This window comes from Patella vulgata, chromosome 3, assembly GCF_932274485.2.
Source record: "Patella vulgata chromosome 3, xgPatVulg1.2, whole genome shotgun sequence".
NCBI classification, from domain to species: Eukaryota; Metazoa; Mollusca; class Gastropoda; family Patellidae; genus Patella; species Patella vulgata.
In genome coordinates, this window is record NC_065881.2 from 30,619,632 (window position 1) to 30,639,070 (window position 19,439).

The window sequence follows — 19,439 nt, forward strand, 5'->3', positions numbered from 1 at the left end:
TGTTTCGGAAACCTTCAAGTCAGTGAAAAATACCACCCTTTATACTGGCGAAACTACAAAATTTAAATTAATAGATTAATTTAATATCAACTTAAATCATCTTTGGGGAACTTGTATTTCTGTGGTATAATAGCTGACATGATAACATTGATTGTTATAAAAATATCTGAACAGACAGATATATAGTTATACTGTATAAGTACATGTACAGTGGACTCCCTGTCACATCCGACATCGTACGGGATCGTTACAATATTTTGGATCACACAGCATGTCGGAATACCCAGCTCTCCAAAACTGGAAATACTGTAACTTCGAAAACCGGAAGTATTTTTATATTGTAGCTTCGAATCACCAGAATGCTATTCCCTTTAAAAATGATAAACCTTTCTGTACTTTCAAAATTTTATTACATTAAATAATTAACAATCACAATGCATGCGTACGCTAATTCCTTCTGCACAGGTTGTGGAACTTTCTCAAAATCTGCTATAAGTTGCCGCTTTACATCTAATGTCAAATCTGTTCGGGCACACTTTGCAGGACGTTCAGACATTTTGAATACAATAATGTATAATGATTCTTCAATCGCGGCAATTTTTATATAATGTCGCGGTATTTGACATGAGTAACTAAAATCAAATACCAAGCGCACTCTTACAAGAGATTATAAATTGTAAAATAATCAACAAAGAATTTATAACATTATCAAAGTAATCAACACAGACCGGCGCTTGCGAGTTTTAATCTCACTGATAATTGATTGGTGATTGCTTGTTAATCTTTTCTGGCTTCACAGCCATTGAGTTTTAATCTAACCGATAATTGGATGCTTCACACCCACCGTTTGAATTACGGATTATACGGTGTCGATTCAATGGAAATTATTTGACGGGACGGCTGATTGATGTCGGAATCTGGAACATACAGAATCCGGATTTTTTGGCTGAAGTAATAAGGAAATAAATCAGGACATAAAAATCAGGTCGGATGTCACAGCAATCCGGAGTGATCAGACATCGGATGTGACAGAGTCCACTGTATATGATTTAATGATGTTGCAAAAGACAACATTCGGTAACAAATGCAGCTCTAACACACAGACATATTCATTCAGAGGGCGTCGGTGGCGATGAAATGTGTTTTGGTAAATGTTATTGAGCGCTTTGAATGCCTGTATAAATGAATGCGACATAGAACAGATAACATAAATATTTGTGTGTAAATGCTAGTATACCACACGAGAGAACGTGGTCCTAATTTTGAATTTTTTGTTAATATAAATTATCTTTAATGTTGTATTTACCCCTCCCCACTATACCAAATGCGAATTCAAATCTCTCTGAATCTCGATCGTTATTTTATTTGTAATACTTATAGAATATCGTCCACATTTTTTATCCTACAATGTATTCTTTTTTCATAACAAACATCATACTGCACTATACATGTATAGTTATTTATCTGTGGGACAAAAAATAAAGTGTTAAATTAATAGATTTATAGAGGTCTTTATCCCTCACTCTCCGCATTACATGCTATTATATTTTCCTCGTACTTTATCCGACAATTTATTTTTCATAACAAACACCATACTGCACAATATTTATTTATCTTTGGGGCTAGCATTAAACTGTTACATTATTAGATTTATAGACGTCTCTCTCCCTCTCTCTTTCGCTCCCGCTGTGTAACATGCCATTATAAACAGACCCGGTGTCTGTGGGTATACAGAAATGAAATCACTGTTCTTTTTAATACATGCATTAGGCTAATATTTAAGCAATTCATGTCAACCTTCGATCTTTTCATATCCAGCTAAACTTGTATTTTAATTTATTAACATTATAAACAGTTAATATTAAGACATTTGAAGGTGTGGGTATATTGTTAAAACAACTAAGCGTTTGTGCATGCACACACGTGTCAAATTCAATCGTCTCATCGAGTGTATTCCGTTACTTCACAGCAAGGAAATAAACGATGTTGTACGACTGCGATAAATGAATTTCGTTTCAGGGGAGTACGTTTCAGTTTTACGGCTACCAAGAGTTATCTGCCTTCATTATGGAAGCCGGGTAGATTTTGAAGCATTTATAACATTATTTCTAAATGGTTATATCCTCAAAAATCAAATGTGGTCAGACTTCCATTGTTGATGAATGAAGTTTTTATGGTAAGTCTTATCATATAATGTTAAAATAATCCCGAAATAGTGTCTGTTTGTTGTGAAAAAAATTGAGTATGAACCACTCTACCATAGGTTTCATATTACGATATATATTGATATGGAACAATTAGTTTACCGGATTTAGATTATTCCTAGAAAAAAGTCACATCACAGCAAACTTGGTCTCAAATAAAAGGTGGGGTCCGTAGGTACTCCAGAAAAAAATGACCCATCATGATCACTTGGGGAAAATTTTTTGGGCTGGATCAAAGGTCAAGGTCGACCAATCAGTGACTGGTATTTCATAATTTAGAGTGACAGGTTAGTTACTGAAGCGACCTGTAGAAGAAACGCTACCTCTGCAACTAATGTTTTATCGTTTGGTGGAGCCGTTTAATAACCACGTGTTTCGTGTTAATATTTTCTTTTGTATTTTGAATTGGCGTATATCTAATAAATTCGTCAGCTACTTTTTTAATATACATATTACACATATAAAGAACTAAAACATTTTTTTCTTAATGATTCAACATTGTTAAATTTGCCGTTCCTTAAAGATACATTATGGGAGATTAGATAAAGAGCTGTCAGTTCTCACTATAATAGTTAAAAACTAGATAATGTAAAGGAAATTTTCTGAAAATTTCTGTCAAAATTGATCCATTCTGAATTTGGGGCCTAGACTCGATCATCATTACTAAAGTCGGTACGATAAAAAACATAGTCTCTGTAACCTATTTCATGATTAAATAAAGAATGAAAGTGGAGCAGCAAATGGTATCCTAATCCAGTAAACATCGCGAGCTAGCGTTAAGATCAAGAGTTGATTATAGTGGATACGTTAATTAATGTCTAATTAATAATTTAGATAATATTTCATTCAGGTCTAAAGAAAGACCTGCAATAGGCAGATTTAGCACTTGCATAATGTATGTTACCCGCATGTTATTTCTATAAAATCATTTTTGATTTATTATAAATTGATGTGACAGTTGTATTCAACCTTTCCTTTCAACTTATTCCCGAGTCCGAAACGTCATCTACCCAAATCCAAGATGTCACCAGCCCGAGTCCAAAACGTCAAGGCCATATTTTTTTGAGTCCGAAATAACATGAATCTTGCTTTCCTGGCCTGATCAGGGACGGATTTTCCTGAATTTATACGAGTCAGTTCTTCATTAAGGAGATTCGAAAAATAAACATGAAAATCCATTATATTTGTATTCAAGAGAATAAAGAATTTAAAACTTTAAAACAAAATTTGTATTACTACTTTTGAATTTTTGGGCCAGTGAAATTGGGTCTGAGCTTGTAAAAAAATTGTAATCTACTGGCCCGAATGGCTTGTGATTTCAAATCTAAAAGTTATGGACGGTGGCTGGGGAATCGAAACCACGGCAGTTAACTTAATGACAGACCATATGATACAGCGTGCACGCACTAACCATTAGGCCATTCCCCCCACCCCGCACACACACACCCCTCTCCCCGATTAATTTTTTAACAGTGGTCAGGAAATAAATACTTGTAAATTGGACACTCATTATCAAAATTCGATAAATTTGGGTGATCTTAAATGATTTTTACAAATTTTTAACACAGATTTGATATCAAATGAATGTGAAAGAAATTAGTGCTAGATACACAAGATTTAATGATACCCGGATTACAGTGTTAAATACAGTGTATAAATCTAAAGTCAATCGGATATTAACTTTAGCCTTTGGAGCGTCCACAAGATTTTAAAGTGATCAAGGGCCACAACTCTGGCAGCAATTATCATAAATCCTTGAAAATTAATAGGCCTCTTCATCTTATAACCTGTATACATTTAATGTCAATCGGATATTAACTTTAGCCCCTAGACGGATGGACGACATTTCAATGTGGGCGTATAAAGTTTTTAATAAGCTTTAATATCCAATTTGAACAGCATATCAATGTTACTTACCTGATCTTGTAGGTCAACTAATTTGTTTCCTATATCCTTCAATTCTCTAAAATTATTTCCTGCATCTGTGGTGGACTTAGATGAGACAATTACATCGGCGTTAATAATTTGTGGAATTACACTAGTTTTATTGCAAACTTTACACACTCTAGTTCCCACGTTATTGTAATATGTACAATGTTGGCATGACCACATTGATCCATAGCTTGTGAGCACAGTAGTAGGAGATGTTTCTATCATATGAGAAGAAATTTTGGTTTGTTGAGACACAGATATGTTTAGTATAATTCCATGCCCAGTTCTTGGGGAATCATTTGAAATGGGTACAATATGTGATTGTGGTGGTATAATATCCTTTGATTGCAATGGTTTAAATTGTTTGGATAAATTGGTTGTCGTTCTGCATTCTGTTTGCCTTTCCTCATCAATATCAGGATGGTAAAACACAATTTCAGACAAGTTCATATTTTGAGTTGTTCCTAATTTTAGTCCTTTGTAATATTCATCTAACATTATTTTATCTTTGATTAATGTGCTCTTTTTCTGGTTCAGCACAGCAAAATCTTCATTCTTTAGGAATTCGTCATTTTTGGTAAGTATATCATTTATTGATTGGTCCAAATTTAATATCTCATCTTCTAAAAACTCGAGATTTTTTTCACACATTGACTTTCTTTCATCAATATCCTGAATTGACATTATCTCTGACATAACCTTTGATGCCCCCTGTGACAATGACAAGGACGAAGTACATTTTCCTTTTGATTGGGAGAAATTTGTTTTCGGGACTGTTTCATTAAGGTTTGTTTCAGCCAGGGTAGCATTTACTGATGGTATTGAAGGGACTTTAGGTAGATTTTGAGTGGTATCTGTGCCTGCTGTTAACTTCTTTGCATAATTAATTTTATAACCAGACTTAAAATTATTCGACTGAATATTATAAATATTTAACTTTGAACGATGGACATCAAGTTCTTCATTAATTGTTTTTGTATGAGCAAACCGTTCATTTATTTGTGTCCTTTCAATCCTATCATCTTCTTCTTTTTCCTGTGAGATAATGGTGGTGAACTTAGGAATACTGACTTCGTGAACAGGTGGTGGTCTAACTTCCTAGAATACAAAGATAGGTTACTAGAAAACACAATATATGTCTACCAACAACAGTTTCCTCAAGAAATAATGAGAAATTTTGACGTTTAAGAGCCCAAGAGAGTAACTGATATATAAAACATTTTACAGATATACATAGGTTGCCCTCCATCTATGGCAGGGATTTTGCATGAGGAACAATATCCCCTCCAGGCCCCCGAAAACAATATTTATATATGTGTGTGGGGAAGTAAAACTGTTTTACCGTGCAGTTTATCATTTGACCGTATGTTTTACGCAGGTCTTTGTATAATTAACGACAGGTCTTTAGATAGGCGTGTGTGCTTGCTATGATTGACGTTTTTCTTATGTGCATTTTATATTGCATACCATATATATATATATATAAAGTTGCATTTAATGAAATAAAAATATGGACCTTAATCTATCGTATGGAAAGGCAAATGTAATGTCGTCTTTTATAAATACCCAGCCAAATTTGAATATCACCGGGTATATAGAGAGTAAATCCGACAAAAACTATTTTTTCTACAACCAAAATATATTACTGCTTTATAGGCCTAACTAAAAAGATGTGCACTGACCGTTTCACATTCATTAAAATTATGCGTCTCACATTCCATAGCAATATCCATAAAATAGAAATTTCCATATGGTTAAATAATGAGACACAGCCATACTAAGAGTGGTAATTCACACACAAATGATATACTTAAACTAAAAGTACTTTAGCCTTGCACTAAATTCACATTGCTTACAATCGAAAGATCCTCATTGCAGAACTTTTAACTTATAATGGAGCCGTTTTCATGCAATAACAGAATTGCCCCGTGATATAACAGATCAAAGAAAAACATAGTCATTTTTCAAGACTTGCTGTCTTCTATTTGGCGCTTCAATAACCCAACCATATCAGAAAGCATACAGTTCCACATTACAATGAGTTCAGTTGATTTAAGGTTTATTTATAATGTAGTTTAGACCGCGACGAAGATGGATAGAGAACAAGCTAAAAAGAAGTATTTTTCCTACAATCAAGGGCCATAATTCAGGAAATTACAATTCGATATGCGCAAATATCGAAAGGAACCGAGATCTTTGTGTTATAAACTTACATTTCAAGTTTCAACAAAATCGGATAAAAATTGTGACCTCCATAGGATCCACAACCTTGATATACTATATTTTTACGCTATTTGAGAACGAAGGGCGGCTATTTTGTCTGTCAGTTTTTGGCCGATTTTCACGAAATACGTTTTTTTAAATCGGATAAAAATTATGACCTCTATAGGGTCCACAAGCTAAAAACACGATTTTTCGTACAATCAGGGGCCATAATTCAGGAAGTTACCATCCGATATGCGCGAATATTAAAAGGAACCAAGATCTTTGGATTATAAACTTACATTTCAACCTTGATATACCATATTTTTACGCTATTTGAGAACGAAGGGTAGCCATTTTGTCTGTCAGTTTTGGGCCGATTTTCACGAAATTCGAACTCAGCCGTCCTTAGGGTGTAACGGTGATATAATGATTGGATAAAAATTATGACCTCTATAGGGTCCACAAGCTAAAAACGCGATTTTTCGTACAATCAGGGGCCATAATTCAGGAAGTTATGGTCCGATATGCGCAAATATCGAAAGGAACCGAGATCTTTAGATTATAAACTTACATTTCAAGCTTCAACAAAATTGGATAAAAATTGTGACCTCTATAGGGTCCACAACCTTGATATACTGTATTTTTACGCTATTTGAGAACGAACCCGCGGCCATATTGTCCGTCAATTTTGGGCCGATTTTCACGAAATTCAAACTCAGCTGTCCTTAGGGTGTTAACGGTGATATAATAATACGTTTTTAAATCGGATAAAAATTAATACCTCTATAGGGTCCACAAGCTAAAAACGCGATTTTTCGTACAATCAGGGGCCATAATTCAGGAAGTTACGGTCCGATATGCGCGAATATCGAAAGGAACCGAGATCTTTGGGTTATAAACTTACATTTCAAGTTTCAACAAAATTGGATATAAATTGTGACCTCTATAGGGTCTACAACCTTGATATACCGTATTTTTACGCTATTTGAGAACGAACGGCGGCCATTTTGTCTGTCAATTTTGGGCCGATTTTCACGAAATTCGAACTCAGTCATCCTTAGGGTGTAACGGTGATATAATAATACGGGTTTTTAAATTGGATAAAAATTATTACCTCTATAGGGTCCACAAGCTAAAAACGCGATTTTTCGTACAATCAGGGGCCACAACTCAGGAAGTTACGGTCCGATATGCGCGAATATCGAAATGAACCGAGGACTTTGGGTGATAAACTTACATTTCAAGTTTCAACAAAATCGGATAAAAATTGTGAACTCTATAGGGTCCACAACCTTGATATACCGTATTTTTACGCTATTTGAGAACGAACGGTGGCCATTTTGTCTGTCAATTTTGGGCCGATTTTCACGAAATTCGAACTCAGTCGTTTTTAGGGTGTAACGGGGTTATAATAATACGGGTTTTTAAATTGGATAAAAATTATTACCTCTATAGGGTCCACAAGCTAAAAACGCGATTTTTCGTACAATCAGGGACCATAATTCAGGAAGTTACGGTCCGATATGCGCGAATATCGAAAGGAACCGAGATCTTTGGGTTATAAACTTACATTTCAAGTTTCAACAAAATCGGATAAAAATTGTGACCTCTATAGGGTCCACAAGCTAAAAACGTGATTTTTCGTACAAACAGGGGCCATAATCCATGAAGTTTCGATTCGATACATGCCAATACCAAGATCTTTTGGAGATAAACCTATATTTCAAGTTTTGTCAAAATCGGATAAGAATTGTGACTTGTAGAGTGTCCACAAACAATTGTGGACGGAGGGACCTGTATAGGCAACGAAACATATGCTCACAGCAGCTACATCATCCGAGCAGAAATTTCTCACATATTTTTTCTATTGTCGGTAAGGAAACATTTATAATACACTAATATCTGATTAAGAGTAACAACTTTTAGTTCTGCCCATTGCTAACATTTAGTATACGAAACATTTAATTTCATGGGTTTAGCTGTTCAAGTTATCAAAATGCATTGAAAATCAATATACTTGTTCGCATAGAGCATCCACAAGATTTTTCAAAGTGATCAAGGGCCATAACTCTGGCAGAAATTATAGGATATCATTGAAAATCACTGGGCTTCTTTGTCTCACGACCTTAAACCCTGTGTATAAATTTAAAGTCAATCGAATGTTAACTTTAGCCCCTAGAGCATCCACATTATTTTTCAAAGTGATCAAGGGTCATAACTCTGGCAGTAATTATCGGAAATCATTGAAAATCACAGGGCTTTATTGTCTCATAACCTTAAACACCGTGTATAAATTTAAAGTCAATCGGATATTAACTTTAGCCTCTAGAGCGTCCACAAGATTTTTCAAAGTGATCAAGGGCCATAACTCTGACAGTAATTATCGGAAATCATTGAAAATCAATAGGCTTCTTCGTCTCATGACCTTAAATAATGTGTATAAATCTAATCGGATATTAACTTTCACGGTAACATGCATAGTGTGTAGAACTGAGCTCTGAGTATTGACTAACTGGCCTCTGCGTTAGAATATCCATCAAAAGAGTAGAAATGATTAATTGTGGTTACTATTCATGGAAACTCGTGAGAAATATATGTGTTGTCAGTAGTCGCTTAAACCCATCAGTACTTGCACCTTACGTCAGTATTCCTATAAATCGTCAGTAATAATCATAAGGTCAGTATTTAAAGACCACATAAGATTAAAAGTCTTAATTGAATGTACTTATAGCCAATGGTTACTATATACATTTTACGGCAAGTTCAAACCAATCTGATTAAAATTAATTCAGCTATTGGGGTTTAAGTATCCGAAAGCCAAAAACGGTTTTCAAATTTTCAATTACAACCTTAATCCGGTTGATTGACTGGTGACGTCACAGGCACTACACATACTATATACATTATCTATACAATACATACCACCAGTTGACAAGTGTGTATGTGTCCAATTAACATGTGACTGGCATAATCATAATCACCGAATTATCGTCTTGCGTTGTTATAGATTAGACATTTGTGATTGGAATATTTTAGAGCGAATTTAAAATGCCGTATCATGCCGTAGATCCATTTAAGGTGCCATTGTTTAAATAGGCCCCGTGACAACTAAAGACGACCTAAGCAATTAGCGCATTTACCGGTAATTTGGATAACCCTGTAATACTTGATATCCCAAACTATTCTCTATAAGTATAGAAATACAAATGGTGCCAGCCAATTGTCGATATATTCATTATTAGCTATATATAATAATAATAACCATTTCTATACACAAAGAACAACTTTTATCGTAACTCCATTTGAAATTCACAGCGAATATGGATGTTTCCGATGACCATGCATAGATCACCCTCATTTCTCAGCGAATCAACGCTGGGAATCTTATTGCCATGTACGGTTCCATGCACTCCAGGCGTAGTAACTGAGGTTAAACTTTGGCGCGGAAATTGCGTGGGATTCATGGACACGAATATCAAATACCTGATGTTGTTTGGTGAGAGATTAAACTGTCAATGCAATTGTAAAATACTTTTATTATAAAGAAGATAACCTAATCGTATCACAAAAGTTTATTGGGTAAATAATAATTATAAACAACTGTTGAGTAAAACTTAATTATTTTATACAATTAATATGTGTGTGTACGATTTTACCATTAGTTCATTCATGGGTACTACGCACACGTTCTACCACTAGGGACCGGGTATCGTCCAGACTTTACGAAAAAAGAAAAGAAACTAAGCTTATCGTCAAGAATTTAATACACGTACCCAGCTAATAGATTACTGTCAAGAATGTGTTAAATGCCGTCAAGATTCACCAAAAAACGCCCAGTTTGTGCTACCGTGTAGATTAAGAAACACCGTTTACTTTTGACAACGATTGTCTGCTTTACGACCGTCCAGTTTCTCGGGATGTTTTTTAGAAATGAACACTACCATTTAGATTTGAAAGGGGTTTAGTTTTTAGACAAGGCGTTTATTTTCCCGGACGTTGTCAAGAAATGAACAGAGTGTTTAATTATTTAAGGCGTTTAGATTTTACGCCAAATTACCACTTTACCGAGAGCCGTCTAGTAACTTACGGGTGAGTAGTAATGCAATGCCGTTTACTTTTCATGTCTTGTAATTAGGTTGCCCAGTGTCATCTAGAAACTTAAGGCATTTGTTTTTGTGTGAAATATTTAATTTCTGTCTCCCAATTTTAGAAACTATGTTCAGATTTAGAATCTGAGTATAGTGTCTAAAATTCGCGAATGAATTGCATATTTGTTCTATATCGTCCATTCTTCGGTATTGCCGACGTCCGTTGGGAAAAGTCGATTTACAATGAATTGACAATTGTCCGTACATTCCCTTGTTTTTATTAATTCTATACTTAATAAAAACATGGTAATGCACTGACTTTTTCTCATATTAACAGTCAATATTTTTTTTTCAATTGTCAGATATATGCCAGTCAAGTCCTCCACACGAAAAATCTGCATTGGTTGACTTGTCCACACGACTTAGATTAATTTTGGGATGTAGAATAAGTTGTCCACACGACATTGTGTAATGTTAGGGACGCAGAAATATTCCGAGTCAGTATAATATGAGTGTTCGATATAAGTATAATTTTCTTTACGCCAAGTGGCAGACTCGCCAATCTAGAGCGGTCGCATTTATAAATAACAAACAACAAAATAAATCACTTTATTCAATAACAATTTCATTAATACATAACGTCACTACACAGCAACTAGACGACTCACCTCTATAGTCTCGGTACACTTTTCTTCCCCAGTTCATATAATTCCCATTTTATAAATATTTTATAATGAATAGTGTCCAACGTCTTCTTTTACATACGCTTTAGCTTATTTTCCGAACACGCCAATTCTCGGCACCAATTTACTAAATTTACTACAATAAAGCGATCCTCAATTCAAAACTTCCAACTTGTAATGTAGTCCCTTTCCTGCAGTTTGGTTTCACCACAACAGAATTGCCCTGTGATATAACAGATCAAACAATAAACTGCACGTAGTCACTTTTTCGACACATGTTATCTTCAGTTGTTCAGACTACCTGGCACCTCAATTAACCCAACGTTAAAAGAAAGCATGCAGTCTCCACCTTACAACAGGTTCCATTCATTTATGATTTATTTTATAATTTATTACACAGTTTTGACCACAATGTGTTTCGATTCGCATTTTGGTATTCTAAATTGATTCTTACACGGAATTCTTATATTTAGTTCCTTTTTGTGTGGGGAAATTAAATCAACGATTAGTTTTAAAATTAATTATGATGCCGAAATAATATCAATCTAATTGTATTTTGGCGAGCGATTAAGTTGTCAAAATGTAATTGTAAAATACCTTTTATTTATCCATCTAATAATTTATATTCAGATTTCATATCAAGTCAATTAAATGTTGTCTAAACATTAAAATCATAACGCCAATTAACAAACAATACGAGTATACTTTATTACAAAAACATCAGTGAAGTATTCTAAAAATCTAAAATCATAACGGCAATTAAATAACAACACGATTATACTTCACTACAAAACCATGTGTCTGGATTAGGGGATTAATTGAACAATAGGTAGCGGCCATTCAAAGAATCTAACGACAGACATTTGGTGGTGTAATTACAAGTCTGTGAGCGATATGGTTTCAGACGGAACCGAGACAGGTGGCTAGAATTTGTGATATAAGCAGGCGGTCATTCAAAGAATATAATCTAAATTGTAATGACGAGCATTTATGACTGTATATTCCAAGCGACGGCATAGGCTATGGTTTCGGATGGAACAGAGACAGCTAGGACGTGGCTGGAATTTGTCATTTATAAAACAATAGCAGTAGGTCATTTAAAGAATATAATCTGATATCGCCGATTAAATATCACAGTTGTCTGCGATATCACCTCGGTGGAAGCGGACGTAAAATACAACTAACCCGTCATCATTAAATATCACTTCGGTGGATGCGGACGTTAAATACAACTAACTCATCGTCATTAAATTTTGAACTTTTGTGTAAATATGTTTTTATATTTTGTGTTTGTAAACAATACGCGGATTAGGTTTTAGACTTGAATGTGAGGGTATCCCGAATGTTAGTGTGTAAACTGATAAGTGTTATATGTGAAATATATGTGCATATAGTTTGTAGAGGAACTTTCCATGTATTTGGATATTAGATATTATAATGACCCTGCTTGTTTTGCTTTTGTTTTTTGATTAGAAATACTCGATTTTATTGTGACAAGACTAATTATAAACTAGATACGATTTGTGGTCCTTGCCCGTTTCAATGTAGGGAAACTGTACCTACAATTGTTAGCAATTCCCCTCCTTCGGTATTTCTTCAACATCCCAAGGGGTGGGGATACAAAAATAAATGTTGGCGAAAATAGTCCCCCAAAGACGTCTAGATAAATGGTGAAAATGACGTTTCATTTGTGGCCGAAACGTGAACCGCACACATTATTTGTACATTCACAAATACATTTGTTATTAATTGCGGAAGCGGGTAAATAACCCAGAAAGCAAGATTATAAGTAACAAGATATACGTCCATTGTTTTGTTATTTTCTAATATATAAAATGTGAGTTTTATCTACGCTGGGAAAATTGTCAATTCATTGTAAATCGACTTTTCCCAACGGACGTCGGCAATACCGAAGAATGGACGATATTCAACAAATATGCAATTCATTCGAGAATTTTAGACACTATACTCAGATTCTAAATCTGAACATAGTTTCTAAAATTGGGAGACAGAAATTAAATATTTCACACAAAAACAAACGCCTTAAATTTCTAGATGACACTGGGCAAACTAATTACAAGACATGAAAAGTAAACGGCATTGCATTACTACTCACCCGTAAGTTACTAGACGGCTCTCGGTAAAGTGGTAACTTGGCATAAAATCTAAACGCCTTAAATAATTAAACACTCTGTTCATTTCTTGACATATCCGGGAAAATAAACACCTTGTCTAAAAACTAAACCCCTTTCAAATCTAAATGGTAGTGTTCATTTCTAAAAAAACATCCCGAGAAAGCAGACGATCGTTGTCAAAAGTAAACGGTGTTTCTTAATCTACACGGTAGCACAAACTGGGCGGTTTTTGGTGAATCTTGACGGCATTTAACACATTCTTGACGGCAATCTATTAGCTGGATACGTGTATTAAATTCTTGACGATAAGCTTAGTTTCTTGTCTTTTTTCGTCAAGTCTGGACGATACCCGGTCCCTAGTGTACCTAGAGTGACGTCTTTGATCTGGGGGGCGTAAAAAAGATAATTACCTAATCAGCATTCTTAATCCCACTAACAATCACTGCTAACACCGAGATGTAAATTAATTTATGACCCCAAGTCTGTATAACTTTTGTCGGATTGATTAATTAATGACAGATATTAACGACACCTTGCCATAATACACAAAGATAGTTAGATGACCCCTCTCAATCTGACTGTTATTCCATTTAGATGGTTACCAACAAAATTTATTTGTACTGTTAATTCTAATGTATATTGAGATATTTTTTCGTATTTCATTTTTACGGTCTATTTCAGAGTAATGAAGTCAAATCCGCCGTACGATGATAACGGATCGTCATTTACAAATCGCTTTTCAATCATGTTTGACTTTTATGATACATTTTGCATGACCACATCTTTTACTCGGGGAAATTAGAACCACAATACTCTTTTGACGAATATGTATCTCGAATCGATTGGACTCCACACGATGTTAGAGGGTATTAAAATTGCTGTCGTGAGAAACGAGAGCGACCATACATTATGAAACAAATTCTAAATTGGATCTTAAATTAAAATGAATTACAAAACAAATTATTTCGTAGTCAATTGTTTTATTTAATTATGGGGATTAAGGAATCAGTCAGGCGTTAATGAATACACAGGCCGGCTGTATATAGGTAATTAAGGAATAATATACATTTTTTAAACGAAAAGTATAGCTGAACAAACCATTCTGGAAAGCTTCAAATAACATAGGCATAATCAAAAAATCGCTTCAATATACCCTAAAACAAATCTCAAAGTGGGCAGACGACTGGGGTTTTAAAATCTCAGAAGGGAAAACAGTAGCAATGCTATTTCACCCGACTGACACTAACAGGAAGATATACTTAAATCTTAACGGCTTAAAAATTGAATTTAAATCAGAAGCCAAATTTTTAGGAATGATATTTGATTCTAAACTTTCTTGGAAAGCACACATAGACAGCATAATAAGTCGCACATCAAAAACTCTCAATTTAATGAAATACATCAGAGGAATGGAATGGGGCGCAAGCAGAAGCACTCTTATGCTAATATACAGAGCACTCATCCGCTCGGTAATCGACTACGGATGTCTAGCTTATGCAAATGCGAGTGATACACAACTCAATAAATTAAACATAATACAAGGTAAAGCATTGAGACTAGCTACAAGAGCCGCAATAGGAACCAAAACAGTTGCCCTTCTACAAGAGATGGGAGAACTCCCGCTTGATCTCAGACGAGAGGAACTGTCACTCAAGTACTGGGGCAAACTGCAAACGCTAAAGGAAAAATGTCCGACATATAAGTGCCTCCAACAATTCAAACGAATAGGATATAGAAAAAATACGCGTCCCATGACATACGGGCAAATGTCAAACGATGTCTTAAATAAGCACGGTCTAAAAGGAACAATAATAGAAACAAAAACTTATCCCGTCACCCCACCCTGGCAACTAACCAATCCAATCATCAATACGCACCTAATTAACGTAACAAACAAACACGCTAATCCCATAGAGGCTAGAACAGTAACATTAGAACTAATAGACAAAAAATGGGCAGACTATCTTAAAATCTATACAGATGGGTCGAAAAACAATACACAGGGATTAACAGGGTACGGCATTTTCATCCCCAAAGCAAAGCTAAACATCAGGAAAAGGATACCAGAACATTGTTCTGTGTACACCGCAGAATTGATGGCCATTAAAACTGCAATAGAATGGCTCGCCACTCAAACACACCAAAAAGCCGTTGTCCTATCAGACTCCCTAAGTAGCATTAAATCCATCGAATCAGACTATTCCAAAAGCAGACAGGGCATAATCCACCAAATTAGGGATATTATTCAAACAATCAAAAATAACGGAAGAGAGGTAGTTCTTGCATGGATCCCCTCCCACATCAATATCTTCGGCAATGAACAGGCTGACAAGCTAGCCAAGGAAGGGTTGTCATTAACTGATATAGAAAATTTAGAATACAGCAGTCAGGAATTCACAAGCATAGCTAAAGATAAAATTAAAAATGCTTGGAAGACCCGTCTAAAACAAGAGAATACTCATCGCTATCAAATTGATAGCAATCTTGTAGACAAGGTTTACACCAATCATCCATCAATCAAAATATGCAAACTCATCACGAGGCTTAAAACGATAAACGTAATAAAAGACTTCACCTATACACCAATTAAATGCCCATGTGGACAAATCGCGACAACGTCTCACCTGCTAATCGACTGCAATCAATTGGACAAAGAACGTCAATCCGTAATTAAGAATCTAGCAGAGAGGGGAAACACTCTCTGTCTCAAATCACTCCTTTCTCCACAAGCCGACGATAGACACTGGACATCACAACTTGTCTGGGATTTTATTCAGAATATAGGGATGACCAAATATATAAAATAATGAATTTAATCAATTAAAACTTTAGGGCGGAGCGCAAAAATGTCCTCTAGAAGGAAGCGTAAACCGCCCTACACAACTAATATAACTCCGATAAAATTAATAAATCAACTAATAAAACCAATCAATTAACAGTAGGGTGGAGCGCAAAAATGTCCTCTAGAAGGAAGCGTAAACCACTCTACACAACTAATATAACCCCGATAAAATTAATAAATCAACTTGTCTACGATATCACCTTAGGTGGAAGTGGACGTAAAACCCCAGAAACGAACGACGAACGAATAAATCAACTAATAAACCCAATAAATTAACAGTAGGGTGGAGCTCAAAAATGTCCTCTAGAAGGAAGCGTAAACTGCCCTACACAACTAATATAACCCCGATAAAATTAAGAAATCAACTAATAAACCCAATTAATTAACAGAAGGGTGGAGCGCAAAAATGTCCTCTAGAAGGAAGCGTAATAACCTACCTACACTAATAATAAAACTCTGATAAAATTAATAAATCAAATTATTAACTGAACAAACTCCCCCAAAGAACTTTTAAATTTATGTCAAACCAAAAATCATTAATCTACCATGAATATAATTCATGAGTAATTTATTATTCTCATTATTACCATCAATCTACCATTAATATAATTCATAAGTAATTTATTATTCTTATTATTTATCTGCAATTCAGTTAACAATCTATTTTCTCTTATGCTCACTTACTATTTTTATTATTAGTTTATAATGATTCCCCGCCCCCCCCCCCCCGAAGCCTTACTAGATAAAAATAACCACAAAAACGCAGTAAGATCAGATACTCTCTTTTCTCTAGCTTTCTTTTTCAGGTGCTGGATTCTTCCTTCAGAGAACCAACAATAAAAGGAATGAATAACAGAAATAAAGATGTAACAACGCCACCATACCGGACAACAAAACCAAATGGAAGGAAGAATGGACCAGGACTCATACTCACCAACAAAGCCCGAAGGAAGAGTTGCACCGCCCTGCCATTCTACCGGACAGAACGACCAGACTAACCCAAACGACCCAAAATATATATATATGTACATAATATGTTTATGTCTGTAAAAATGTCCGTCTTTGTCCATGTCTGTTCCGTCAATTCGCATGCTTGTGAACGTCTACTGGCACATCTCTCGTCCTTTGCACATGTCTATTGTCCTATGTACATATATATGAAAACCTAATTATCCTATTTTTTTTTATTTTTTTTTTCTCGTTAATCACATTGTAAATTAATGCACCTTGTATACATAATATGTCATTGTCTGCGATATCACCTCGGTGGAAGCGGACGTAAAATACAACTAACCCATCATCAAACCATTATTATTATTATAGACATGCGCGGGTTCGCTGGTACCTTCAAACGGTACTGTGAGTGTTTTTCGATAATTATATATTTATCAATAATGGATGTGATAGATTTTTGATTTAATGTTTGTGCGTGATCACCAGGACCATTTTGATGTGAAATATATGTATTGCTTTTGTATTTTGACCTATCTGTCATGGAGAATGTTTACATTGTGTCGATCAGCTGTCAACTGTCAAAAATTCAAAATGGCCGCCCTGATGGGCCTGCCGTTAGCAACCTTTATTGACAAACAGTTTTATCTCTGCAACTTTTATTGTAAACGCCATAGTGGTTGACTGTGCCTTGTTGTGCTCTGTGTTTTTCGTGCCTGTGATTTATTGTGGATTAATGTGGATTTCGACATACAAATATATATTATTAATGCGCAGGCGTGGTAAAGCCGTTACTTTCAAATAATTGTATAACAGTTTTTGATAAGTTATAATTTGTTGATAAATTTGCGACAGATTTCAGTTCTATTGTCGTGCATGTGGAACATTTTTATGCGACGTAGTGTTTGCTGTTTAAATGTAACTATTGCGAAGAAACATTTATTTATCGCCTTTTCATTAAAATTTAGGCCTAATTTTAGGAAGCCTAGATTGAAAACATTATGTAAGCACCTAGGAGGCAGCTGTGTATTTGTCCTGCGTGTGTTTTTGTTTAAAATAGTAACTCTGAATGCAGTATTTTATCAAAATCTTTCATAATATCTGAATCAACTCACCTACTATCAATCACAACTGAACTCTTACAACAATAACATTCAAGCCAAATCTCATTGTTTTAGTAATAATAATAATAATATTAATAATAATAGAGGCGTGAGGAGTGGAAAGCAGTGGGTTAAAAAGATTGATGTTTTAAATCCAACTACTACTATTAGAAAGGATACAGTAAAAAGACACAGAACAGTAAACAGGGGCAATCTTGTTACTATTCCAGTAATTTCTGAACAAATCGATCAACGCCCAGACAACACACAATTGTGTCTTAATGCATGGCCTGTCGAAAATAAAACAGTCGCTTTGAATGATTATATATACGACAACAATGAAGTAATTGGGAGAAATCAAAAGCATTTAAAAGTTATCACCACCAACAGACCATATGAACCTCTAAACACTAATCCACTGAATATTAACATTAATCATAGCAATCTCATCCAGCTCACCTCAAACTCTATCAAAAATCACAAACAGCTCAAAAACTTTAGAACAAAACAGAAGATAAACAACAATCTTATACAAATTAGAAAGGCGGTTGAAAATGAAGCGACAGTTTAAACAACTTCGTTTGGATTAATTAATGCCAATTCCGTAAGAAATAAAACAACAATTTTTTCTGATTATATTTTTGAAAATTCTATTGATATTTGTGGAATAACTGAAACGTGGCTGAATAATGACTGTTCGGACTCATCGACAATCGAAGCTTTACTATCTGATGGATATTACATACAACATTGCCCTCGCGGTTCACGTGGAGGAGGTGTAGCACTTATATTTAAGTCATCTATTAAGTGTAAGAAAATCCGTCATGACCGTTTTGATTCTTTTGAAATTTTGGATTGTTCTCTACAGTTTTCTTTCAAGAAAACTAGGATTATTACAATTTACCGCCCGCCCAATAGCAAATTGTGTCAAAAGTTTATGGAAGAATTTGGATTATTTCTGGACCAGTTGATGATGACTAAGTGTTGCACTATTATTTGGGGAGATTTCAATTTTCATGTTGATGATTCCAACGACTCTACCGCGGTTGATTTTTGTGATATGCTGAATAATAGATCTCTCACACAACATGTTTTTTCTTCTACTCATAACGGTGGACATATTCTCGATCTGGTGATAACTAATTCACGTGATATTAAACTGGATAATCTCTCTGTCTCGGACAAATTAATATCTGATCATTTCCCGGCAACTTTTAATCTTATGATCCAGAAACCACAACCAACAAGAAAGATTTAACATATCGAAGGTTTAAATCATTTGACATAAATAAATTT

General features: G+C 34.9%; 1 protein-coding gene across 2 annotated transcripts in view; it reads right to left on the reverse strand.

Moving 5' to 3' along the window:
* LOC126814503 (E3 ubiquitin-protein ligase RNF31) overlaps window positions 1-19,439 on the reverse strand; it is a 384,135-nt gene that overhangs the window by 196,723 nt on the left and 167,973 nt on the right. For both annotated transcript variants that reach the window (XM_050539678.2, XM_050539679.2), the window contains exon 9: window positions 4,122-5,234. In XM_050539678.2, the coding sequence (XP_050395635.1) occupies window positions 4,122-5,234 (1,113 nt within the window). The remainder of the gene's footprint in view (window positions 1-4,121; window positions 5,235-19,439) is intronic.